The 26,672-nt window shown below is 36.9% G+C and overlaps 2 protein-coding genes across 7 annotated transcripts; both read right to left on the minus strand.

Moving 5' to 3' along the window:
- Positions 1 to 396: 396 nt before the first annotated feature.
- Positions 397 to 25,703, minus strand: LOC148956048 (cathepsin S-like). Of its 3 annotated transcripts, none has more exons than XM_089093773.1 (2): positions 25,609 to 25,703; positions 397 to 1,423 (listed from the first exon to the last, which is right to left on the minus strand). In XM_089093773.1, the coding sequence occupies exons 1-2, from the start codon at positions 25,627 to 25,629 to the stop codon at positions 431 to 433; spliced, it is 1,014 nt and encodes a 337-aa protein (XP_088949899.1). In that variant the 5' UTR covers positions 25,630 to 25,703; the 3' UTR covers positions 397 to 430. The 3 variants fall into 3 exon arrangements, with proteins under 3 accessions (XP_088949899.1, XP_088949908.1, XP_088949891.1); XM_089093782.1 differs by lacking the exon at positions 25,609 to 25,703 and adding an exon at positions 8,807 to 8,862; XM_089093765.1 differs by lacking the exon at positions 25,609 to 25,703 and adding an exon at positions 4,280 to 4,351.
- LOC148956049 (cathepsin L-like proteinase) lies at positions 4,534 to 25,717 on the minus strand. Of its 4 annotated transcripts, none has more exons than XM_089093795.1 (2): positions 25,609 to 25,717; positions 4,534 to 5,532 (listed from the first exon to the last, which is right to left on the minus strand). In XM_089093795.1, the coding sequence occupies exons 1-2, from the start codon at positions 25,627 to 25,629 to the stop codon at positions 4,540 to 4,542; spliced, it is 1,014 nt and encodes a 337-aa protein (XP_088949921.1). In that variant the 5' UTR covers positions 25,630 to 25,717; the 3' UTR covers positions 4,534 to 4,539. The 4 variants fall into 4 exon arrangements, with proteins under 4 accessions (XP_088949921.1, XP_088949931.1, XP_088949929.1 ...); XM_089093805.1 differs by lacking the exon at positions 25,609 to 25,717 and adding an exon at positions 9,720 to 9,735; XM_089093803.1 differs by lacking the exon at positions 25,609 to 25,717 and adding an exon at positions 8,811 to 8,901.
- Positions 25,718 to 26,672: the final 955 nt, after the last annotated feature.

The raw sequence follows: 26,672 nt of genomic DNA on the forward strand, positions 1-26,672 counted from the left end.
CAAACTTGCGTTAATTAAGTAAATTACACTATTTTAGACGATTTTAGGGGGCGCCCCCCTCGCCCGTCCTCTGGATCTGCGACTGAGTGGATAAAAGATTTCGGACTGCATAATAACTTTCGACACCACAACAAGCTTTTTGGCAGCATCGTAAAACAAAAATGTTCATACCCAAGAAGGAACTCAATATATTTTAAAGAGTCCCTTAGTCAAGTCGCTATGTAAAAGTACCCTATGAAGCTGCTGCACACTCCTTGTCTTCAACGGCATTTTCCAAATAATATATGAATATCTCTGAATATTCATAATGTACTGATACTCTGTTAACAATGCTTTCAGCTAAAAATTCACATGACGCACCTATGAGCACTAAGTAACAAATCAATGCCATTCCTATTGCAATAATATATTAATATCTATGAATATCCAACTATAAAGTGGGAACTGCACAATAGCTTTCAATACCACACATATTGACACCTCGACGAATTAAAATATATCCATTCATACCCCAAGAGGTACCCCATGTATTTTGAACAATCCAATAGTCAATGCCATCTATAGTAGTACCGTATCCTGCAATGACAACTGCATGATTTGGAGTCGTTGTACACTCATTGTCGTCAAAAACTCCTTTGGAATAATATATAAAGTTGTCAGTTACATGTAAGGCTGCTGCAACTGGGCCTTCAGAAACAAGCACATTTTGAATAACAGTAGCGTCTGCCGCTATCCAATTAAATGCAGTTATAATATTTTTTTTAAGGCAAGTTGTTTCACAAGGATCAGCAACAGTTCTGGACTTTGAAATATATGGATAATTTTTGTCCAGACAAAGTCCACCGTTATTGGCAGCCCAAATCCAATCATTAACATAAAAGCCCCCATCACAACCAAAGTTATTCGTGTCACAGCTTACTAACTGCTGCCGACTATACAACATCAGTAGCACAGATTTCTTACTGCACTGAAAAAATTCCAAGACTGTATTGGATACAAATGCCCAACATGACCCGCAACTGCCTTGATCAAGAACTGGAGACAGGCAATCATTGTCTCTGTAATCCAGGATATTTGGCAAATTACGTATGGAGCTGTTGGCTATATATATGTTTTTACTAAGTCTTGTCGACTCATCTAATATGGTGGCACTTAAATAGACCTTTTCAACAACACCATAGTCAGCAAAGAAATTTAAAGACATGAAATAAGTTTCTTTTCCTTCTTTTGCATTGAAATTGTGATTACGAATCCTGGAGTTTGCTCTAGCCCAATGCCGCCGGCGTATTCCGTCTACTGAAGAACCAGGATAAAATTTGCCAAAGCGTTCCTTATATTTCTTCCACGATACATCAAAGGTTGCAGTTGTAAAACAGATAAGTTCTAGAAGTATTATACTCTCGAAACAAAGTTTCTTCATAACCTAGAAAATATATGGTCTGAAGGGGCGTTGCTTTAAATTGAAAAACTGTCTCTAGGCGGATTATGAAAAATCCAAAGCTGCTATGAAAACTGAATCAGAAACAGGTAACTAGTATGTGTAAATAAATGAATAAACAAGATTCATTTGGTTTCACTAGGATTAAAATATAAATAGTTACCACATTTTTAAGAAATATCTTCAAGTTTATTATCTGTATCACATAGATTGTGGTCTTTTGTTCACTTTTATCCCTTTAAATTAAGACAGGCGCTGGATTTAGGATTCTTTGTCCGAGAGTTCAAATCCTAGTGTATTCAGTTATTTTGTTTTGGGACGAGGGTCAGTGGTGTGATTCCTTAAGCTCAGCCAGAGTCGACCCAGCTCTAAATGGGTACCTGGAGAAATCTGAAGAAGGTAAAACAGGAAGGGTGTGCAAAAGCACAGGATGGTTGGCCCCAACCCCCCGTTGCACTTCCTGGCTGAAGGGTCAAGAAACAGAGTAGCACCGCCGGTTGGACCTTAATGGTCCTAGTGCCGTAAGCTTTACCTTTTTTCTTTACCTATTAACACTAATGGGCTGCAGTGTTTAAAATGCAGTAGCAAGAACATGCTTTTTCATGACCTTAACTTTGACTAACTTAACATACATGCCGATAGCACCCCCAAAAGGCTAGAGCTCAACCCACCAGTTAATAGCAAAAATATACATTATTCTCGTAGATTAATAAATAATGAAACTAAAACTGGCAAACAATTTAGAGGACTGATGTATTTAATCGGCCTGAAAATTATCCACTTTTATTAAAACAGAAATTTTCCAGGGCTTCCTCGTCACCTGTGGTAAGAGGTTGCTTTTGATATTTCTTAGGATTAATTAAAAAGTACTTTTTCCACAAAATAAGTTTTTCAAAGAAAAGTAAAAAACTCCATTAAACCAAAAATGAGCAAAAATAAAATCAAATAATCTACCAAGCGTGAAACTACCACAAATCAGCATCGATAAATAAATTAAAGCCAAAATGAACAGAAATTACAATAAATAACCGACTCAAACTCAAAACGAGCAGAAACTAGCATGAGTAGGGCTCAAAACCCCTGTGCCTTCTCGAGACAAGAACATAGTTTGCACTCATCATTTATTCATCTCTTAAAAACCAAAGAGTTTCACAGCATTCTCTTATTTTCTGTTACTGATAAGGAGGTTTTTCAATATAAAGGAAAAAGTAAATCTGATTTAAAGTCTAACTTAATGTCGAACTCAGATTGTAGCCAGCATGTCCATTATCGAAAACTCCTAATGGGAAGAGAATCTAGGCTCCTGATGGTTCACAATGAAAGCGGAACTTGCCAAGTATACAAAACATTAGCTTTAATTCTTGCATGTTCCACGGCTTGTAGAATTTAATGAACACATGCTCTGAAGAACGAAGCTTTATGTTGAAACTTTAACTTTGAACCCCCCACCTTCCCACCCCCCAAAAAATTACGAATCGTGAAAACGTAACAAAAATGAATAAAATCAATTATTTTTTGTTTTTTGAAGTTTTTATTGTAAACATCCCCACGAAAAATTATTTTATATCCCCCCCCCCCCGAAAAAATTCAACAAGATTGGTACAAGTCACTAAACGATTTTCAAACATAAAGACAATTGAACCGACATCTTCAAAACTGATCAGCTGGAACTTTTATTTGATATCCAAGGGTCTAGAGTTGTCTTTCTGGTACTATCTTTCGTGGAATAAGGAACCTTAAATGGTTCATTTTTGGTCACTTAAGAAGGGCACTAGGAACTTTTAGTTTCCCTTTAAATGAGCACTATTACGACATTTTAGGACCACTGGGTTGATAAGATACCCCCCTGGGGAAAAAACAACAACAAAAAAAAAAATAAACACGCATCTGTGAACTTTCTTCTGGCAAAAATACAAAATTAAATAATTTGCAGATAGGAGCTTGAAACATCTACAGTTGAATTCTCTGATACGCTGAATCTAATTCTCTGATACGCTGATTTTCATTCAGATTCTATGACTTTTAAGGAGTGTTTCCCTGTCTTTTCGAAAAAAGGCAAATTTTCTCAAGCTCGTGAATTTTGATGGGTAGGACTAAACTTGATAAAACTTGTATATTTAAAATCAACTTTCTTTTGATGTATCTATATATTTATTTAAATCTAATTTTTTTGATGTATCTATTGGTACCAAAATTATGTTTTTTAGAGTTTCGGTTACTATTGAGCCAGACCATTCCTTACTTACCAACTGTTTGATATCCCAGTATACCGATTTCCCGAAAAAATATGGAGCTGTTTTCGAGAAATAGAATATACAATAATTGCTTATATATATATATATATATATATATATATATATATATATATATATATATATATATAATATTCTTATATATATATATATATATATTAATTACAATTATATTAATATATAATTATATATATTAATATATATATATATATATATAATATCAATTACAATTCATCTTAATTCTTATAACAAACAAGAAAAAAAAAGCAATGCATAATAATTTAGTCGATTTGAAAATAGTATGGAAGTGAAAACCATTGACTACAAGAGGTCAATAACATATTTTCAAAGGGACCAAGGTGGAACATAAAATTCCTAATTGCTAAAAAAGAACCTAACACACACAATTTAGCTCATTATATGGTATCTACAGATTAGCCACCCTAACTATGAGTGGTAAAAATTAAAAAGTATAAACCGCTGACGACTTCACAACATAATTTTTGCAAATTCAGGACTGTATAATAATTTTCGTCACCACAACTAGCCTATCGGCAGCACTATGAAACAAAAAGGTACCCATTCATACCCAAGGAGGAACACCACAAATTCTGAACAATCTATTAAACAAGACCATTTGTATAAGTGTCATATGGAGCTGTTGCACACTCCTAGTCTTCAAAGACTTTTTCTGAATAATATATCTGAATATTCATAATATATTTATATTCTGAATAACATAACACTCCTTTGGATTGCTGAAAACTCACAGGACGCACCTATGAGCACTAAATGAAAAATTACTGCCATTCCTATTTAAAAAATATATTATTATTCATAAGTAGCCAATTACAAAGTGGGAACTGCGCAATAGCTTTCAATACCGCACATATCAACACCGCGACGAACTAAAATGTACCCATCCATACCCCAGGAGGTACCCCATGTGTTCTGGACAATCCAATAGTCAATGCCATCTATGGTACTCCCGTATCCTGTAATGACAACTGCATGATTAGGTGTCGTCGTACACTCATTGTCGTCAAAAACTCCTTCTGAATAATATATGAAGTTGTCAGTTACATGTAAGGCTGCTGCAACTGGGCCTTCAGAAACAAGTGCATTCCGAATAACACTAGCATCTGTATCTATCCAATTAAACCCAGTTACAATATTTTCTTTAAGGCAAGTTGTTTCACAAGGATCAGCTGTTGTCTTGGACTTTGAAGTATATGGATAATTTTTGTTAAGACAAAGTCCACCGTTATTGGCAGCCCAAATCCAACCATTGACATAAAAGCCCCCATCACAACCAAAGTTAATCGTGTCACAGCTTACTAACTGCTGTCGACTATACAACAGAAGTAGCACAGAATTCTTGCTGCACTGACAAAATTCCAAGACTGTATTGGCTACAAATGCCCAACATGACCCACAACTGCCTTGATCAAGAACTGGAGACAGGCAATCATTGTCTCTATAATCCAGCATATTTGGAAAATTACGTACGGAGCTATTGGCTATATATACGTTTGTATTAAGTCTTGTCGACTCATCTAATATAGTGGCACTTAAATAGGCCTTTTCAACAACACTATAGTCAGCAAAACAATTTAAAGACATGAAATAAGTTGCTTTCCCATTTTTTGCATTGAAATTGTGATTACGAATCCGACAGTTTGCCCTTGCCCATTGTCGCCTGCGCATTCTGTCTACTGAAGAACAGGAATAAAATTTGCCAAAGCATTTCTTGTATTTCTCCCACGGTGCATCTAGGCTTGCAATAGTAAAACAGATGAATTCTAGAAGGATTATACCCTCAAAACAAAGATTCTTCATAACCTGGAAAAGACAAGTTCTGAAGGACTGAAGCTTTAAAGAAGGAGAATTGTCTCGAGCTGGTTTAGAAAAAATCCTTAGTTTCTACGAAAACTGAATCAGAATAGATAAATAGTAAATGCATATAAGGACTAAGCAAATTTTAGGGTTAAAATATAAATAATTACCCTATTTAAAAAAAACTTCACATTTATTTTTTGATTCACATAGATTCTGGTCTTTTATCCACTTTTGCCCCTTTAAGTTAAAACAGGTTATTTTCATAGCCACTATCATTAGTTAATCTTATTATTAGTACTAATGACTTACTGAGTTTAAAATTGCAAAAGCAACAATATGTTTTAGCATGATCTCAACTTTTATAAGCTTAACATGCATTCACTTCACTTGTTAATCTTGTATGTTATTTGTGTACATGGCCACATTTTGACTTGAAATGCACGTTATCTTATCTTATCTTCCGAAGCACCCGCAAAAGCCTCGACCTCTACCCAACAGCTAATAGAAAATTAAACGGAATTTCTCGTGCTCTAACAAGTACTGAAACTGCATGTGAAATAGCTTTGGAGGAGTAAGTCTGAAATATTTAATCGGCTTGAAAACCATCCACTGTTTTTAGGACGGGCATTTTCCAGGGCTTTCTCGTCACCTGTGGTGAAAGGTTGCTTTTGATCTTTTTTAAGGTAATTTACTGGTATTTTAATCTTCAAGTTCTCAATCTCCTTTTTCCATTTTTACCTTTTCTTTTTTTTTCTTTATTTTACGCGCACTTTTCATATGCTCTTCCAAACGTTTTATTTGCGCAATTCAAGTCTTGAGAATAAAAAAGACAGAAAGAAACAAATTGGGCCAACAGGTACAACTTTATTATTTAGAGGGGCTAGGCTACATTCCAAGTTTTTAAAAAAATGTTATATAGCACATTTTAAGCTACCACACTTGCCTTGCACTTGAAACAAGGTGCAGAAACACGATCATTTGGTTTTTGAATATAAAAAAAAGAAGTAAATCTGGTTTAATGTCAAACTTCTCAAATTCTTGCCAACATATCTTAAAAGAGAAAAAAGATCATAATGTCCATTAATGAAAGCTCCTAATGGGAAGACAAACTAGGTTCCAGATGGAAGCGGAGCTTGCCAAGTACACGAATCGCTAGCCTTAATTCATGCATGTACCTCAGCCCACGGAATTTAACGAACACATGTTCTGAAAGCTGAAGCCTTATATTGAGACTTTGTTTTGTCCTACAAGCGGCATTTTTTACTATTTACTTATTATAAATTATAAGTCATAAACAAAGTATAAAGATATAGCAGTAAGTTTACTGCAAATTATTTCTGTCTCTTCATTCTCGGTGCGAAGAAACAGCTCCGAACAAACAAATTTAGTCTGCCATCAGCGGTCCAATTACCCTGGAACACGTGTTTTGGCAGAAACTTTCTCAAAATGCCTTTGAAACCAACTTGAGACTTCGAAACCTACTTCTAATTCCTAAAAGCATCTAATAATTACATTGCACTACTAATTACCGATTTTCACATATGTATTGGAATAAATTAATTTAAAATTAGTTTCTTCAAAATTTAGTGTTCCAACGTTGGTGCCAAGTTTCGCGTTGAAGACAAATCTGACTTGTCTACCCGTGAAAAGATCTAATGCCGCTTATGTTTCTACGTTCTCTGGAGCACTCGCACCTCGGTCCGGGCTTTTATAATGGGTGATATAGGGAAAGATCATACTACCTATAATTTATATACTCTGGTCATAAAAAACTCATTATTTTTTTAATTACTTAATTATCATTTATTTGCTAATGCAATGTTGAACTTCTAGAGGAATTACAAACAGTGAAAATGAAACTTAATTGCTGGAACTAATGAATTAGAAGGTACTGTTCTAATATATGGGCAACACGTGAGAAGTGAAGTTTGATTGTTGCTAATGAAATAAAACAAAATAGGATAAAAATATACTAGTATAGAAACAAATTTCGGCTACACATTTGCACGATAGGCGCGATGGGGGTAAAGCATAGCATATATTAAATACGTAGCCTAACCTAACCTAGGTACCTTTTTTCCCCCTAAACCCCGAAAAAATCAAGTTTAAATATAGTTCCCGGAGTGAGAACCACCGTGTATATACAGCGTCAGATAGGAAATTACCGGGTAATGTGATCTGATCTTTGTTTTTTCTCGGTCGCATTGTCACGTTTTGCCCAGATATTAGAATAGTACCAATTAGAATTTACATTATATTTCAAAAAATTCGGAAAAATCAGTTATTCAATTTTCAATGAAAAGTAATTTCACATGCAGTTATGCCAAATTTTGGCAGTAAGGGGTGACGATTTTTAAAACAAAGAAACGTGCCTGATCATTCACTTAAAAAACCCCTAAAAATGCATGCCACCAATCTGTCTAGGTCTTCTTTGAACGTGCAATCATCTTTGAAAATCTTGATATTGGACTTAAAATTTACAGACTGCCGAATCATTGAATTTTTAAAGACGTGAAACATCGTCAAATCTAATTAATTAGTGTTGCTTGTTTGTTTTTACGTGACAAAGCTTAACTGGACAACATTAAAGAGACCTAGTATGGGTCCAGAGGGGATCTATTTTTTTTAAATTTTGATGTCCTTGGTACTTTAAGAATTCTTGTCTTACAAAAGGGTCACTAGGAAGCAAAGCCGTATCTAGGGAGGTTGGGGGGGGTGTTTGAACCCACTCCCCCATATTTTTGTATGACTCGTAAAAACGTAACAAAATGAATATAAACAGATTTTTATGCACTTTTTTTTTTTTTTACCCCCCCCCCCCGAAAAAAATCTTTATGGGATAACACTCCCCCCCCCCCCGCCGGAAAAAAATGCCGGATATGGCCCTGCTAAGAAGCGTCAGAGGTGTATTTCTTTAAAGTACTGCTTTGTAATCCCACTGAAATCAGTGACAAGGCTACAAAACAATTTGAACAAGTGGAGGGGGAGGGGGATAGACTCAATGCAAAATCCTTAAAAAGTGGAACTTCCTAGCTACCAAAGTAAGGAGGCTTCATTTTCATAAGGATTTGAGGCCAATATTTTCACAGAGTTTCCTGAAAATAACAAAATTATTCTTTAAAAGGTGTTATTAAGAAAACAAATCAACAAGGCAACATACAATGAGAATAAAGCAATATGCCACCTAATAAAGCAATAGCATTATGAAAAATCAAAGACATATTTTAAAAGCAACCTCAGGTCACACAAGTAGCAGTAATAGAAAATGTCAACGTACTTACCGACTTTACTCTTGCTACTATTAAAGAACCTATCTTTAGAATACAATCAAAAACATATGCAGTAGCAAGTAGGAACTAAGCTCAAGCAAAGTATATACAACAAATGTCATGAAAAAAAAAAGTTTACTTGAACGAATTTAATAGCAACAGATGGTACACAATTCTCAAATACATAGATAATCCTCATTTTAATAGATACTGAGGATGGAACGACTTGTATAAGTAATTGAATAATTATTGAAAACCGAAGGATTTAACCGCAAAAAATTGTGCTCATCTTAATATTAATATATATTGAAAAATGGAGGATTTAAGAAGAATTAATTGAAAACAATAAATAAAAAAAAACTTTTTAACGAACTCGTTTTGAAAATGCAAGAAAAAGTAGAATAATTCTTTTCCCCCGAGAATCTATGTAGTCAATTGATCTAAGTCATAAATACAAAAATATAAAAAACGTCGGTGAGCTGACAAAACGAGTTAAAAAGATTAAAATATTTAAAGTAAAATTAGTTTTACACCCCTCGTTTTCACTTGTGTTCATAGATTCTAGAGAAAAAAAGGATTTTCTACATTTAATCCATTTTGAAAACAAATTTGATTTATTTTTATATAAATATATTTATTATTTTCGACTTTTTGACTAAAGACTCTAAGGACTATACTAACATAATCATGCAACGATTCATAGACCCTGTTAAAAAACAAAAGCTAGGTACTCCAATCATTAGAAGTGTATAGCCCTTCACCCCTACGTTGATTTTAGTCTAACAGCTGATGCCTAAGACCGTGCTTTAAAAACCTGTTCTGACTTGCATGTCCCATCACACTTCGTAGCTGACATGAAACAGTATTTTTCTACAATCAAATGGATCAGAGAAAGACAGTAATAGGTACACTTTGACTTACCGTAAAAACTACAATGGCCAGACCCTTGCCACTTTCTAGCAGTAAAGTGAAATTTGCGGACTAGGAAAAAAAGATATCCAAAAACAGGTACACCCACACTTACTGTAAAAACCACAGTGACCAGACCCTTGCCGCTTTCTAGCAGTAAGCTGGAATTGGTGGACTAGGAAAAAACCAAATTAGATAGGACAAAACCTAATTTTTTAGTCAACAAAAATCATGATATGGTTGTATGCTATGGATTATAGTCCCCCCCCCCCCAAAAAAAAGGCGGTAGTCACAGTGGTAGAATGAAAGGCAGCTGTTTGCTAGGGTCACAGGACCAGAATAAGAACAAGGTAGTTTTGTAAATAAAACTATAAAAAAAGAGGATAAGTTACATTTTATTGTCACACATAAAGGATGTAGTTGTTTGCTGAAGGTGTAAATAAAAGAAGGTAGTGACAAAGTTAGAGTAAAAGCCAATGGGCTACGTTACCAAAAATTGAAAAAAAAGACGGGGTAGTTGTGTATTATATGTTTTCTAAACATAAATAGAAAAACTGGATGTAATCAGTGACGTCAATTCAGAAAGATCTAGAGGGAAAGGGGAATGTATTTTACAAAATCTAGGATGTTTTTTTATGTTTTTTTCAGTTTTTTTTCAGTATTTTAAACGCAAATGGAGCCAGAAATTAAGAAAATTTACGAATTTTATTGTCAAATGGTTTGTCAAACCACCTAAGAAGGTTGCTTGACTCAAACCACCTTTTCAAACTCAGAATATCTATCTGATTTTTTTTTTTTTTTACCGACATTCTTTCTTATAGTCCAGCTTCACTATCAGATGTCTTCTTGCAGCAGGATCATGCATTTTCTCCTCACACAACATTTGAGATTCGATATTACGAAGGAATCTGTTGATCCGTAAGTCCCCCTGACTCACTACTATCAATTCGTTGGCTGGGAGGATGATTGTCGTATTAGGTATCTCCGGCCAAAATTTAGTTATGAATGCCATCTAGTGCAAAACTTTGCGTAGAATCTGAATCTACTATTCGTTTTGCTCTACTGGCTACCGTTCCTGAGTAAACCTTTTGTTCATTCGGACATTATCGCTGATAATCCGCTAGCGAAATTGTCATATTGGAAAATTGTCGTATCTGGCTGTTTTGCCATCGCGCACTTCAGAGAAGAAGAAGAAAATGGCGCGTCCAAGAAAAAACTTGGCGAGGGATTTTCAAGCAATTCTTGATGAATTTGGCAGGTTAAGTGTCGATTTCTTCTATTAAAATGTGTAAATTTTTTGTGAAACTGTTGCTGAACCTGGGAAAAAGCATATTACATGCTGTGAATTTTTTAGAGAAGGTGTCAAAAGGTCAGCAGAGGGTAAGTTACTAGGATTTACGGGAAAAATTCTATTTAACTTGTCGTTCCTAAATTTAACTAAATTTAACTTGTCGTTCCACACACCAAAAACTAACGGATGTGATTTGTGTGAAGAATTTGATGTTGCACGGAAGAATGGAAGTACAGTATCTGACAAAAAACGAGCTATTTTGAAAATCATAAAAGGTCAAAAGCAGAAACCAAAGTAGAAAGAGATATGGATAGATTGCTGACCAAGCCAGTCTTCTGTTTTGATCTGGAAAATGTATTTGCATTGCCAAGAGGGAATGCATCTTGTTTGTTTTACAAAAGAAAGATCAATACTTATAACTTGACTGCTCTGCTGCATTACAAGGACAGTGCTGAACCAGATCCAAGTAAACAGACGAGAAAGGAGGCCTATTCTGCTCTGTGGTCTGAGTTGATTGGAGGGTGGACCGGAAATGACATTGCAAGTGCAGTGGCGGCTATATTGTCAAAAGTATTTTCAGGGCATCCAAATATCAAAGAGATTATAACGTGGTCTGACTCCTTTGTCCCACAAAGCAGGAACAGTATCATGAGCTACCAAATAAAGGATACTTTAAAAAAGCTCCCTCATGTTCAGTCCATTACAATGAAGTTTTGCGAGCCAGGACACTCATAGATCCAAGAAGTGGACGCTGTCCATAGTGCCATCGAACATTACTTTGCTAAGTTGGAAATTCATTCATCTCTGACCCTCACTCGACTTATGATTAAAGCTAGGAAAAAGGAACCGTACATTGTGATCCAAATGAAAAGTTCTGACTTCTTAGATTGCCAGAGCTGCTCCAAATAATACAAAGTATATTCGAAAGTTCCCTTCACAAAAGTCAAGGAACTGAGATTTGTTTCAACTGAGCATAAAAGAGTGTATTACAAGGAGAATTTTGGCTTTGCCTCACATGAACTGGTGAAGATTGCACCCGAGGCTGCATTAGTCGAAAAAGAAAGATGAGTCTCCAAAGTTACTGTGATTGAGGAGTTACTTGAGCCAGGCCCACCCCCCAGGCTCTCTTCCTTGCCTGAGGAAAAGATCAAGGACGTGAAAAGCATTCTAAAGTTCATGCCACTGGAGGATCAAGCATACTACAAAGCATTTTTCGATAAAATAAAAAAAAAGTAGGTCCAGTTTCGTTGGAACGATGTTTCTTTGTACCCGAAGTAGTGCTGAGTTTTTCTTATTCTTTTATATTCGAAATTGATTAAAATTTAAAGATTGCAAAACTGAGTTCCTAAGAGATAAGACATTTACGCTGCTAGTTTTCAGAGCACAATTGTTGTGTTGGTTTTCCGTAAAAAGAAATTTCCGCGAGCGTTTTGTCGAATCTGTTTTTCAACAAGCAATATCTCAATATCCAGTTGCTCCAGGTGAACGAAATTTCACCCAGGTTGTAGCCCTTGAGTGCGACTAAAATCGAGATAAAAAAATCCTGGTTTGGTCATTAAATAAAAAAGATATCGCGTTTCAAACTTCAATCGCGTTTTTCTTGAATCTCATCTCGAGTCAGATACGACAATCATCCTCCAAGCCGATGACAATGTCTGTTTATGGAAAATATTTTTTTTTTCCAATAAAACCAATGTTATGACAAATATTTCCTTTTGTACTTAATATTGAAAATAAACATTAAAATTATAGTAACATTTTGAACTGATGAGCTTTCAGCAATTACTATCTTTATACACCAAATATTCAGTTTAATTTATTAGCTCTTTTTAAAGTTGTTAAAGACGAATATAGTTTCCCTACAAACAAGTGTTTGGATATTGCCTCTATTCCTAACTGTAAATAAAAACCAAAAGCCCAATGCGCCATTGGTGCTTAACTGGAAACGGATTATATTACAAATATTTTCTTTTCCAGTTCTTACAGCATTGAAAATAAAAATACAATTACAGTGAAACAAATTCTTGAACTGATGATTCTTTCAAAAATTAATAATATCATACATCAAATATTCAATTTAATGTTTTTATAACTTCCAAGATTGTTTAAGACGCATATAGTTTTCAGTAAAGCGCCAATGACGCGGTAGGTTTTAGACTTTTACAGTGAGAGAAGGAGGTCACACCCAAACTCTTGTTTGTAGTGTTTTTTGTTCGTTTCAAGCTTGATTTGCCTATTTAATTTAAGTTCCACTCGGTTTAAGGTTTATTTATTGATTTACATAAATATCTATTGTATGTTTTATTTACATTGATTGTTTATTTAATTTCGGCTCGTTTTAAGTTTAATTTATACTTCAATAGGAAAATATTGTTTTTCGTTTTAAGCTAGATATTCATATTCAATCTCAGCATTACTCGCTTTAAGATCTATTTATTCATTTATATTATTACTTGTTGTATGTTTTTGCTATAATTGTTTATTTAATTTCTGTTCGTTTTGGGTTTCATTTATTCTTTAATAGTAATTTGTGGTCGTGCTGAGTTTGAATTTTAAAAGGTATTTGTATCTGCTGAGCTTAAGTTTAAGATGGCCTTTACTTTTTTTTTAAAAGCATATTTTTCGGAGAGTTTTTTTAATTGATTTTTTTTCGTTTTTTTATTGCAAAAAATTTCAAGTTTTTAAAAATTCCTTATTTCAAATCAAACTTAAAAAAAATCAAATATTCATCAAAATATCAAAACTGATATCAAAGTAACAATATCAACGTGAAAAAATGGGTTTGTGTCAACCTCGGAGTTTTTATTATCTGATGTTTGAACTATTTTTAACAAAATTGCTATCTCAAAATTTTTATCGTATGTGTTTGGGGAAAAGGGTGTGGGGGGACTAGATTAAGCTTCTATCTCTTTAAAAGGGAACTAGAACTTTTATTTTCAATCAAATGAGCCCTCTTTGAAGTTTATACGAGTATCCCTTCTATAAGAACCATATATATTCCCTGAGTATAACTTACAACGCCTATCCCTGGGCCCTGGGGGGTTGTGTTGACCCTAGAGTTTTAATATCTGATGGTCGAACTATTTTTAATAAAATTGTCACCTAAAATTTTATCGGATGGGCTTATCCATCCGATGCACCCAAAGGCGTGGAGGGCGAGAGAGGCTAATTGCCCTCTGATCTTTTTTCACTCTTAGAAAATGAACTACAACTTTTAATTTCCATTCAAATGAACCCTCTCTGAAGTTTATACGAGCATACCTTCCATAAGAACCATACAACCCCCAGAGCAATACTTACAACTCCTGCCCCGGCCCTGGGGGGGCGGTGTCGAAACAGGAGTTTTTTTTTATCTGATTTTTGAACTATTTTTAACAAAATGACCATACGTAAAGGAGTTTTTGTTATATGATCTTTGAACTATTTTTAACAAAATGGCTACCTCAAACATTTTAAAGATGTATTTGTGAGAAAAGGACTTGGGGGGGGGCAGCTGCCCTCTGATCACTTTTGACTCTTAAAAAGGGAACTAGAACTTTCGATTTTGAATCGAATGAGCCCCCTTTGAAGTTTATACGACGACCCCTTCTATATGATGTGCTTCAGGGAAAAAATAAATGGAGTGTGGGGGGAGGCTAGCTGCCCCGCAATCCCTTTTGACTCTTAATAAGTGAATAACAACTTTCAATTTCCAATCAAATGAGTCCTCTAGGAATTTTATACGAACATCCCTTCCATACCAACCATATATGCCCCCAGGGCACAACTTACAACGCCTACCCTCGGGCCCTGGGGGCTGTGTCGGTACCGGAGTTTATTGTTATCAAAACTTTGAACTATTTTTAACAAAATGTCTAGTATTTTTTATAAAACAATTTTTTAACAAAAATTTTTATCTGATTCATTTAGGGCGTGGAGGAGGGGGGGATAGTTGTCCGCCGATCTCTTTTGACTCTTAAAAAGTGAACCAGAACTTTCAATTTCAAATCAAATGAGCCCTCTCCAAAGTTTATATGAGCATCCCTTCAATAAGAAGTATATATGCCCCTAGAGCCTTACTCATAACGCCTGCCTCCGGGCCCTGGCGGGTTCCTTCGATACAGGAATTTTTGTTATCTGACCTTTGAACTGTTTTTTAATGAAATGGCTATTATAAAAATTTTATCGGATGGGCTTGGGGACGCCTTCTATAAAAACCTTATATGCCCCCACGGCATAACTTAAAACCCTTGCCCTGAGGGTTGTCAGGGAGTGTCCTCCTCAAAAACATATTTTCCATGTGGAAATCAATTAAGCTGAAGAAAATGGCTATCTCCAAATTTTCATTGGATGTGTTTGGGGGAATGAGGGGCGTGGGGGGGGGGAGGGGGCTAGTTGCCCTCCATTCACTTTCGACTGTTAAAAACGGCACTAGCCCTTTGAATTTCCAATCGAATGAGCTTTTTTTGAAGTTTTTACGACAACACCTTCTATAAAAACCTTATATACCCCCAGGGCATAACTTAAAACCCTTGCCCTGAGGGTTGTGGGAGAGTACCCTCCTCAAAAACCTATTTTCTACATGAAAATCAACTACGCTGAACAAAATGGCCATCTTAAAATTTTGATTGGATATGTTTTGGGGAATGATGGGCGTAGGGGGCTAGTTGCCCTCCAATCATTTTCGACTATTAAAAAGGGTACTAGCCATTTGAACTTCCAATCGAATGCGCCTTTTGTGAAGTTTCTACGACAAAGCCTTCTATAAAAACCTTATATGCCCCCAGGGCACAACTTCAAACCCTTGCCCTGAGGGTTGTGGGGGAGTGTCCTCCTCATAAACACATTTTCTATCTGGAAATCAACTACGCTGAACTAAATGACTAACTGAAAATTTTGATTGGATGTGTTTGAGGGAATGATGGGCGTGGGGAGGGGGGGCTAGTTGCCCTCCAATCACTTTCGAATATTAAAAAGGCCACTAGAACTCTCGATTTCCAATCGAACGAGCCCACTTTGAGGTTTCTACGACAACGCCTTCTATAAAAACCTTATTTGCCCCCAGGGCATAACTTTAAACCCTTTCCCTGAGGGTTGTGGGGGAGTTCCCTCCTCAAAAACATAATTTCTATCTGGAAATCAATTACGCTGAACAAAATGGCTGTCTCAAAATTCTGATTGTATGTGTTTGGGGGAATGATGGGCGTGGGAGGGGGGGGGCTATTTGCCCTCCAATACCTTCCGACTATTAAAAAGGGCACTATCCCTTTGAATTTCCGATCGAATGAGCCTTTTTTGAAGTTTCTACGACAACGCATTCTATAAAAACCTTATATGCCCCCAGGGCATAACTTAAAACCCTTGCCCTGAGGGTTGTGGGGGAGTGTCCTCCTCAATTATGTGTTTTGTATCGGAAAATCAACTAGGCTGAACAAAATGCATATCTAAATATTTTGATTGGATGTGTTTGAGAAAATGATGAGCGTGGGGGGGGGGGGCTAGTTGCCCTCCAATCACTTTCGACTATTGAAAAAGGTAAGAGCCCTTTTAATTTACAATCGAATGAGCCTTTTTTTGAAGTTTCTATGAACGACTTCTATGAAAACCTTATATACCCCCAGAGAATAACTTAAAACCCTTGCCCTGAGGGTTGTGGGGGAGTGTCCTTCTTAAAACATATTTTCTATTTGGAAATCAACTAAGCTGAACAAAATGGCTATCTCAAAATTTTGATTGGATGGGTTTGGGGGAATGATGGGCGTGGGGGGGGGGGGCTAGTTGCCCTCTAATCAATTTCGAAGATTAAAAAGGGCACTTGAACCCTTTATTTCCAATTGAATGATCCCCCTTTGAAGTTTTTACGACAATGCCTTCTATAAAAACCTTATATGCCCCCGGGGCATAACTTAAAACCATTCCCCTGAGGGTTGTGGGGGAGTGTCCTCCTCAAATATATATTTTCTATCTGGAAATCAAACTATGATTAACAAAATGGCTATCTCACAATTTTGACTGGATGTAATTGGGGGAATGATGGGTTTGGTACGGGGGCTAGTTGCCCTCCAATCACTATCGTATATTGAAAAAAGCAATAGCCCTTTTAATTTCCAATCAAATGAGTCTTTTTTGAAGTTTCTATGACAAAGCCTTCTATAAAAACCTTATATGCCCCCAGGGCATAACTTAAAACCCTTGCCCTGTGGGTTGTGGGGGAGTGTCCTCCCCAAAAACATATTTTCAATCTGGAAATCAACTACGCTGAACAAAATAGCTATCTCAAAATTTTGTTTGGATGTGTTTGGGGGAATGATGGGCGTGGGAGGGGGCTAGTTGCCCTCCAAATCACTTTCGACTATTAAAAAGGGCACTAGAACTCTCGATTTCCAATTGAATGAGCCCCCTTTGAAGTTTCTACAACAACGCCTTCTATGACAACCTTATATACCCCCAAGGCATAACTTAAAACCCTTGCTCTGAGGGTTTTGGGGGAGTGTGCTCCTCAAACACATATTTTCTATCTGGAAATCAACTACGCTGAACAAAATGGCTATCTCAAAATTTTGATTGGATGCGTTTCGCGGAATTTTGGGGGTGGGGGGGGGCTACTTGCCCTCCAATCACTTCTGACTATTAAAAAGGGCACTAGAACTCTTGATTTCCAATCAAATGAGCCTTTTGAAGTTTCTACGACAACATCTTCTATAAAAAACTTTTATGCCACCAGGGCATAACTTAAAACCCTTGTCCTGAGGGTTGTGGGGGAGTTTCCTCCTCAGAAACATATTTTCTATGTGGAAATCAACTACGCTGAACAAAATGACTATCTCAAAATTTTAATTGATATGTTTTTGGGGGAATGATGGGCGTGGGAGGGGTGCTAGCTGCCCTCCAATCACTTTTGACTATTAAAAAGGGCACTAGAACTCTTGATTTCCAATCGAATGAGCCCCCTTTGAAGTTTCTACGACAACGCCTTCTATAAGAACCTTATATGCCCCCAGGGCATAGCTTAAAACCCTTGCCCTGAGGGTTGTGGGGGAGTGTCCTCCTCAAATATATAATTTCTATCTGGAAATCAACTAAATCAACTTGTTTGGGTGAAAGTTGGGCGTGGGGGTGCTATGTGCCCTCTATTCACTATTGATTATTAAAAAGGGCACTAGCCCATTGAATTTCCAATCAACTGGGCTTGTATTGAAGTTTTTGCGACAACACTTTCTATAAAAACCTTATGTAACCCCAGAGCATAACATACAACACTTGTCCCTAGAGCTGTGGGGGAGTGTCCTGATCAGAAACATATTTTCTATCTGGAAATCAACTACGCTGAACAAAATGGCTATCTCAAAATTTTGATTTGATATGTTTGGGGTAATGATGGTAGCGTCGGGGGGGGGGGGGAGGGGGGGGCTAGTTGCCCTCAAATCACTTCCGATTGGAGGGACTAGCCCTTTGAATTTCCAGTCGAATGAGCCTTTTTTGAAGTTCCTACGACGCCTTTTTTTTTCCTCAAAAACATATTTTCTACTGGAAATCAACTACGCTGAACCAAATGGCTATCTCAAATTTTGATTGGATATGTTTGGGGGAATGATGGGCGTGGGGGTAGGAGGGGCTAGTTGCCCTCTAATCCTTTTCAACTATTAAAAAGGGCACTATCCATTTGAATTTCAAATCGAATGAGCCTTTTTTGAAGTTTCTATGACAACGCCTTCTATAAAAACCTTATATGCCTCAGGCCATAACTTAAAACCCTTGCCCTGAAGGTTCTGGGGGAGTGTCCTCCTCAAACATATATTTTCTATCAGGAAATCAACTAAACTGAACAAAATGGCTATCTCAAAATTTTGATTGGATGTGTTTGGCGGAATTTTGGGAGTGGGGGGGCTACTTGCCCTCCAATCACTTCCGACTATTAAAAAGGGCACTAGCCCTTTGAATTTCCGAACGAATGAGCCTTTTTTTGAAGTTTCTACGACAACGCCTTCTATAAAAACCTTATATGTCCTCAGGGCATAACTTAAAACCCTTGCCCTGAGGGTTGTGGGGGAGTGTCCTCCTAAAAACATATTTTCTATCTGAAAATCAACTAAGCTGAACAAAATGGCTATCTCAAAATTTTGATTGGATGTGTTTGGGGGAATGATGGGGGTGGGGGGGGGGGGCTAGTTGCCCACCAATAACTTTGGACTATTAAAAAGGGCACTAAAAGTCTTGGTTTCCAATCGAATGAGCCCCCTTTGAAGTTTTTATGACAAAGCCTTCTATAAAAACCTTATATACCCTCAGGGCATTACTTATAACCCTTGCCCTGAGGGTGCTGGGGGAGTGTTCTCCTCAAAAACATATTTTCTATCTGGAAATCAACTAAGCTGAACAAAACGGCTATCTCAAATTTTTATTGGATGTATTTGGGGGAATGATGGGCGTGGGGGCTAGTTGCCCTCTAATCAATTTCAACTATTAAAAAAGGCACTAGGCCTTTGAATTTCCAATCGAATGAGCCTTTTTTGAAGCTTCTACGACAACACCTTCTATAAAAACCTTATATGCCCCCAGGGCATAACTTAAAGCCCTTGCCCTGAAGGTTGTGGGGGAGTGTCATAATCAAAAACATATTTTCTATCTGAAAATCAACTACGCTGTACAAAATGATTATCTCAAAATTTTGATTGGATGTGTTTGGGGGAATGATGGGCATGGGGGGGGGGGGGGATAATTGCCCTCCAATAACTTTGGACTATGAAAAAGGGCACTAGAACTCTCGATTTTCAATCGAATGAGCCCCCTTTGAAGTTTTTACGACATCGCTTTCTATAAAAACCTTATATGCCCCCAGGGCATAACTTAAAACCCTTGCCCTGAGGGTTGTGGGGGAGTGTCCTCCTCAAAAACATAATTTCTATCCAGAAATCAACTACGCTGAAGAAAATGGCTATCTCAAAATTTTGTTTGGGCGGGGAGGGGGTGGGGCTAGTTGCACTCCAATCACTTTCGACTATTAAAAACGGCACTAGAACTCTCGATTGCCAATCGAATGTGCCCCCTTTGAAGTTTCTTGCCCTAAGGGTTGAGGCAAAAACATATTTTCTATCTGGAAATCAACTACGCTGAACAAAATGGTTACCTATAAATTGTGATTGGATGTGTTTGGGGGAATGATGGTGGCGGGGGGGGGGGGCTAGTTGCCTTCCAATCTCTTTCGATTGGAGGGCACTAGCCCTATGAATTTCCAATCAAATGAGCCTTTTTTGAAATTTCTACGGCGACGCCTTTTATAAAAACCTTATATTCCCCCAGGGCATAGCTTAAAACCCTTGCCCTGAGGTTTGTGAGAGTTTCCTCCTCAAAAACATGGATGTAGTTGGGGGGCATCGGGGCGTGGGGGGCTAGTTGCCCTTCAATCACTTTGGACTTTTAAAAAGGGCACTAGACCTCTCGATTTCAAATCGAATGAGCCCGTTTTGAAGTTTCTACATCAACGCCATCTACAAAAACCTTATATGCCCCCAGGAAATAACTTAAAACCCTTGCCCTGAGGATTTTGGGGGAGTGTCCTCCTCAAAAATGTGTTTTCTATCTGGAAATCAACTACGCTGAACAAAATGGCTATCTCAAAATTTTTATTGGATGTTTTTGAGGGAATGATGGGCGTGAGGGGGGGGGCTAGTTGTCCTCCAATCACTTTCGACTATTAAAAAGGGCACTAGCCCTTTAAATTTCCAATCGAACGAGCCTTTTTTGAAGTTTTTACGATAACACCTTCTATAAAAACCTTATAAGCCCCCACAGCATAACTTAAAACCCTTGCCCCGAGGGTTGAGGGGGAGTGTTTTCCTCAAAAACATATTTTCTATCTTGAAATCAACTACGCTGAACAAAAAGGCTATCTCAAAATTTTGATTGAATGTGTTTGGGGGAATGGTGGGCATGGGGGTGCTAGTTGCCATCCAATCACTTTCGACCATTAAAAATGGTACTAGCCCTTTGAATTTCCAATCGAATGAGACTTTTTTGAAGTTTCTACGACAACACCTTATATAAAAACCTCATATGCCCCCAGGGCATAACTTAAAACCCTTGCCCTGAGGGTTGTGGGGGAGTGTCTCATCAAAAACATATTTTCTATCTGGAAATAAACTACGTTGAACAAAATGGCGATATCAAAATTTTGATTTGATATGTTTGGGGTAATGATGGTGGCGTGGGGGGGGGAGGGGGTAGTTGCCCTCCAATCACTTCCAATTGGAGGGACTAGCCCTTTTAATTTCCAATCGAATGGGCCTTTTTTGAAGTTTCTACAACGCCTTTTATAAAAACCTTATATGCCCCCAGGGCAGAACTTAAAACCCTTGCCCTGATGGTAGTGGGGGAGTTTCCTCCTCAAAAACATATTTTCTACTGGAAATCAGTTACGCTGAACAAAATGGCTATCTCAAATTCTGATTGGATATGTTTGGAGGAATGATGGTTGTGGGGGAAGGGGGCTAGTTGCCCTCTAATCACTTTCAACTTTAAAAAAGGGCACCATCCATTTGAATTTCCAGTCGAACGAGCCTTTTTTGAAGTTTCTACGACAACGCCTTCTATAAAACCTTATATGCCCCCAGGGCATAACTTAAAACCCTTGCCCTGAGAATTGTGGGGGAATGTCCTCCTCAGAAACATATTTTCTGTTTGGAAATCAACTACGCTGAACAAAATGGCTATCTCAAAATTTTGATTGGTTGTGTTTGGGGGAATGATGGGCGTGATTGTGTAGATACGATGAAAACCACTCCAGGCTTGAACCCTTCACCTCAATCGAGTCAAGAGCTTGAATAAGCTCTGAGTGGTCCACCGTATCGAACGCTTTTTTCATATCCAAGAATACTGCTCCGGGTATGAGACCAGCTTCAAATACATTACTAATCCAATCCACCAATTTCAGAACTGCTATATCCGTAGATAGCCCTTTTCTGAACCCAAATTGATTTTCCATTAGAATTTAATTCTTTTCAATATAATAACTTAACTGGGCATGTACCACTTTCTCATATAACTTAGAGAAAAATGGGAGAATAGATATAGGTCTTCGATTCGATGGGTCATCTTTTTTCCCTCCTTTATAAAGAGCAACCACTCTTGCAATCTTTAGTGCTTCCTGGAAGACTCCAAGATCTAGAGAAAGGTTGATAAGGTGCGTTAAGACAGTTAAGTCACTCGTTTTTGCGACTTTCATGAGTTTCAGTGAAAAGTCATTCATCCCGCTAAACCTGACTTCATCGTAGCCAGGAATCGTGCCACTTCCCGTTCTGAATATCTTGCAAACTCAAAGGAATTCTGTCTTGCAGGCTGCCTTTCAACGACTGATGCAAAACTCGCAGATGCGCGTAGTCTTTTTCCTTCATTTGCAAAATAACCACACAGAAATTCAGATATGTCTCGAGAATCAGTAAGACGACCTCCTGTTGTCTCCATGACTCTCACCTCCTCCTTACTAGGAAATTTACCCAGAAGTTTATTTATTGCTTTCCATGTATTTTTTATATTCCCTTGATTTTCATGAAATTAATTTTGGAAATAAAGTTTCTGAGCATTCCGTTTTAATGAATTTAAAATATTCCGAAATCTTTTGAATTTTATAAAATTATCATCTGAACGATCCTTTAAATAATTCACGTAAAGTTTGTTTTTCTGCTTTATTGAAACTAGAATAGCTTTTGTTATCCATGGTTTCTTAGGAAAATTTCTATTTGGGTTTATTCTTCGCAAGGGACATGTTTCATTCATTACATTCGTCACTATCTCACTGAATAGGTCATATGTAATGTGTGGCCACTTGTTCTTTATTACAAGGGAAAGATTTGTTTCATCAATTATATTTATAAAACTCTTAGGGTTTTTATTATTCATTTTACCTTAAAACGAAGCCCTTCCACTTCGTTCATTTTCCTTTGACTGATTCAGCTTTATTTTACTTATTAAAAAGAGGTGATCTGAGCTGTCGGACACAACCACATCTGCTTGGGATCTTTCAAGCAATCCACCATTAACGAAAAAATTACCAATGAAAGATACCGAGAGATGCGAAATCCGAGTTGGAATAGTAACAAGAGGAAAACTATCATGTGACACCATCAAATTAACAAAATCTGAGCTATTCGCTCTTTTTAGTAAATCTATATTAAAATCTCCCATCATAAATTTGTTTTTATTTTCGTTATTAATTTTATCTAACAATGGTTCGAATTCATCAAGAAAAAAGCCTATATCACATGACGGATTTTTGTAAATCAATCCCAAAATCAAGTTCCTTTCCCCTTCATTTTTTATTTCAATGAAAAGTGTTTCGATCCTACCTTCAAGCCACAGGGAAAGGTCATCCCTAACCCAATATTGGGTACCTTCATTAATCAAAAGGCCTAGACCGCCCCGCTCCATGGTTGTCCTTTCTCTTCGCTCGCAAACATATCCTGGGAAAGAAAAATCCCATGGCAGTGACTTGCTAGAAACAAATGTCTCACAAAGGCCTACAATGCACGGTTTCATATCTAGCGAACTTAAAATCTCACATAAAGAAGAATATGCCGTTCTTAGACCTTGACAATTCCAGAAAACGATCGCTCTTTCCACACTCGCAGGATTTGAATACTCATAAAGATTATTTGGATTCACATAATTACTTGGGCGACAATTCAACGAAAAATTATCGATGCATTCATCATCCTCCGCAAGTGTGTCACAAGCTTGGCTTCCGATAATAAACCGGTTTTGTTCAAATTCGGTTTTGTTCAAATTCATTCAAAGGGTCATCATATATATTCTCACTTATTGAAGAGGGTGACTACCTTTACGATAAAAAAAAAAAAAAAAAAAAAAAAAGAAAAAGAAAGAGAGAAGAAAAACAAGTGAAAGGAACTGAAACTGGCTATAGAATACAAAAGGGAAAACAAGCATACAAGTAATTCAACAACACAATTTACACAACACAAAATTATATGGTCGGATTCGGCAAACGGACTTCTTTTCCAAAAATCGTCCCGTTATTCGACCAAACATTTTCTGTTTCCAAGCTTACTCTTAGCCAAGTCAAGAATCTGCTTCTTTTTTGATGTTAGGTACTCGGTGACAAAAATACCCGACCGAGCAAGCTTTGACTTACATGCAAACACTTTTCTTGCAATTTCAGCAGACTTGAATGCAACCAACATAGGCACAGGACGCTTTTTTGCATTTACAATGGTGTCTGAATCAGTATAATTTGCTCGAAATTTAAATACAGAAACTATTGCGGTCGAACAAAAATCAGAAATTTGCATTTTATCTGTAATCACATTCAATACACACTCAGAGATGGGAAGACCCCCACTATGGTCAACACCATGAAATACGAGCTCGAATACTGAATACTGAATACTGAACGAGTATAGAGTCGTGAATCTGAGAAACGATAGAGTCAACCAAATCCGCACTATTTGACATTCCAAATTTTTTACAAACTTCTTTTTCAATATCATTCCGGATATTGGATTTAAGTGTGTCCAAGTCCGATAAAACAGAGTTTACTGAATTCAGCGATGTATCTGGTAAAGTCGAACCACTAATCTCAAGATGCTTATGAGGAAAATCAGCTAATTCCGCAAAAGCGTTCGCAACGCCTAATTCATTTTTCTTCTTAGCCTCCTTTGAAATGCTAACAAAGGTCGAAAGCTGTGAGGATGTTGCTGTCACGATTTCATGGCTTCCGTAACAAAATACAACATAAGATATGTTATTGTTCTTGGTCTTAATTATGTCCAACACTCGGCATGGCCATGGTGGATAACTTCTGAATTTCGCTAGAAGAACAGCATCTTTTGTGAACTGAACCATTGAAATGTATTATCAAAATGGCAAAAACTACACTTAACTTTGAATAGCTAGGTCAACATGAGCTTGGCAATCACCTTATGATCGGTTCATCAGTCCAAATATCCAAATAATCGTAACCAGCCCCCCCCCAAAAAAAAACGAAACAAAATGCAATCTTAGATTCGTATAGAGCGTGAAATTAACTTTTCAAAAACCAAATATAGAATTTTGGTATTTCTGCTTTATTTGTGGAAATTTCGGGAACAATTCTGAAAATGTCGCTCTTTAAGTTCCGAATTCTTATTTCTTAGTATTTCTATGAAATTTCAATATTGGTGAAATTTTTGTTAAAACTAAGCAGCTGAGAGGAATCACACTTGAGATTGAAATTCAGCACAATTCTTTTCATGTCTTTTAAAGCCATTAATTTAAAAAACTTTTTTCCATAAAACAAGTTTTTCAAAGAAAAGTAAAGAGCTTCATGAAACCAAAAATTAGCAGAAATAAAGCTAAATAATCTCCCAACCGCAAAGCTACCACAAATTACCATCAATAAATAAATGAAATCTAAAACGAACAGAAATTACAAGAAATAACCGAGTCAAACTCAAAACGAGCAAAAAACTGCCGGTGGGGTTGACAACCCCTCTGCCTTCTCAAGACCAGACCATAATTTACACTTTACTGAAAAAAAAACAACAACAACAAATGATCATTGGTTTTTTTCAGTAAAATGCAAATTATGAAAGAGAGAGATAGATAGATAGAGAGAGATTCTTCTTTTATCCGCTTTCTCACCCGGTTGGCTCCAGTGTGCATGATTCAGAAGCTTCAACAATGGCTCCAGTGCCCTTCAGATCCACAGGTGTAGATGAATGCTCCGCAGACGCCACTGTCAGAAACATCCCTGGTCCGCTTGGGCACGGAAAACGACGTAACGTCACACTTCCTCTTCATGTTGAAAATCGCTCTTCTCTTATCCAAGTCCGAAATTGAACTGAACTGACAATCTTGCACTCTCTTAAAACATTTACCTCGAGCCCCCATTAATCCTAATTTACTATGCAAGGTCTGACCTTGCATAATAAGGCGAACATGGGTTTACCTAATTGCGTAAGCTGATCACAACCATTTACCCACAAAATTGCCATAGGATTTTTGTATGCCACAAAATGCAATAGGATAATAGCGCATATTAACCCTAATTTACTATGCAAGGTCAGGTGAACATGGGGTTACCTAATTGCGTAAGCTGATCAGAACCGTTTACCGACAAAATGCAATAGGATTTAGTGTGGGAGCATATTTTTTTTTTCGACTCGGTCAATTTTTTTTTTTGGGGGGGGAGGGTTCAAACCGGGTAACCCCCCCCCCCTAGATACGGCCTTGCAACTGTGTATATATTGCATTAACCTTACAACAGGAATATGATCTCTGGATTTCTTTTATAGGAAAAAGTAGGATTTGTAAACTAAAAAATGATACCATTAATTTTCCGGTATTTTCAGTATTACTGAAAACTATATGTGTTTTGAACAGTCTTGGAAAGAATTGATAAAATTAAACTGAATATTTGATAGATAGTGATGAATTCCCGAAAGATCATCAATTGAAAAATTTATTTCATTGTAATTTTCATTTTATTTTCAATGTTGTAATAAATATAAAAGAAAATATTTATAATATAATGTTTTCAGTAAAGCGCAAATGAAGCAATAGGCTTTATATTCTTACCGGCAGGGAATGGGGCAGCAGCCAAAATCTTGTTTGTATTGATTTTTGTCCGTTTTAAGCTTAATTTGCATATTCAATTTAAGTTTTACTTGTTTTCAGACTAATTTATTCATTTAGATTAGTACCTG

Source organism: Artemia sp. Qi Xiang Cuo, chromosome 1, assembly GCF_049724085.1.
Source record: "Artemia sp. Qi Xiang Cuo chromosome 1, ASM4972408v1, whole genome shotgun sequence".
NCBI lineage: Eukaryota > Metazoa > Arthropoda > Branchiopoda > Anostraca > Artemiidae > Artemia > Artemia sp. Qi Xiang Cuo.

Coding starts and splice junctions, on each gene's coding strand:
- LOC148956048 (XM_089093765.1), bottom strand. CDS start 4,342: ATGACACTTATACAAATGGTCTTGTTTAATAGATTGTTCAGAATTTGT. Junction 1,424..4,279: donor TTTGTGGTGTTCCTCCTTGG/GTATGAATGGGT, acceptor TATATTTTCTAG/GTTATGAAGAAACTTTGTTT.
- LOC148956049 (XM_089093795.1), bottom strand. CDS start 25,629: ATGCACACTGGAGCCAACCGG. Junction 5,533..25,608: donor TGCACACTGGAGCCAACCGG/GTGAGAAAGCGG, acceptor TGTCTTTTCCAG/GTTATGAAGAATCTTTGTTT.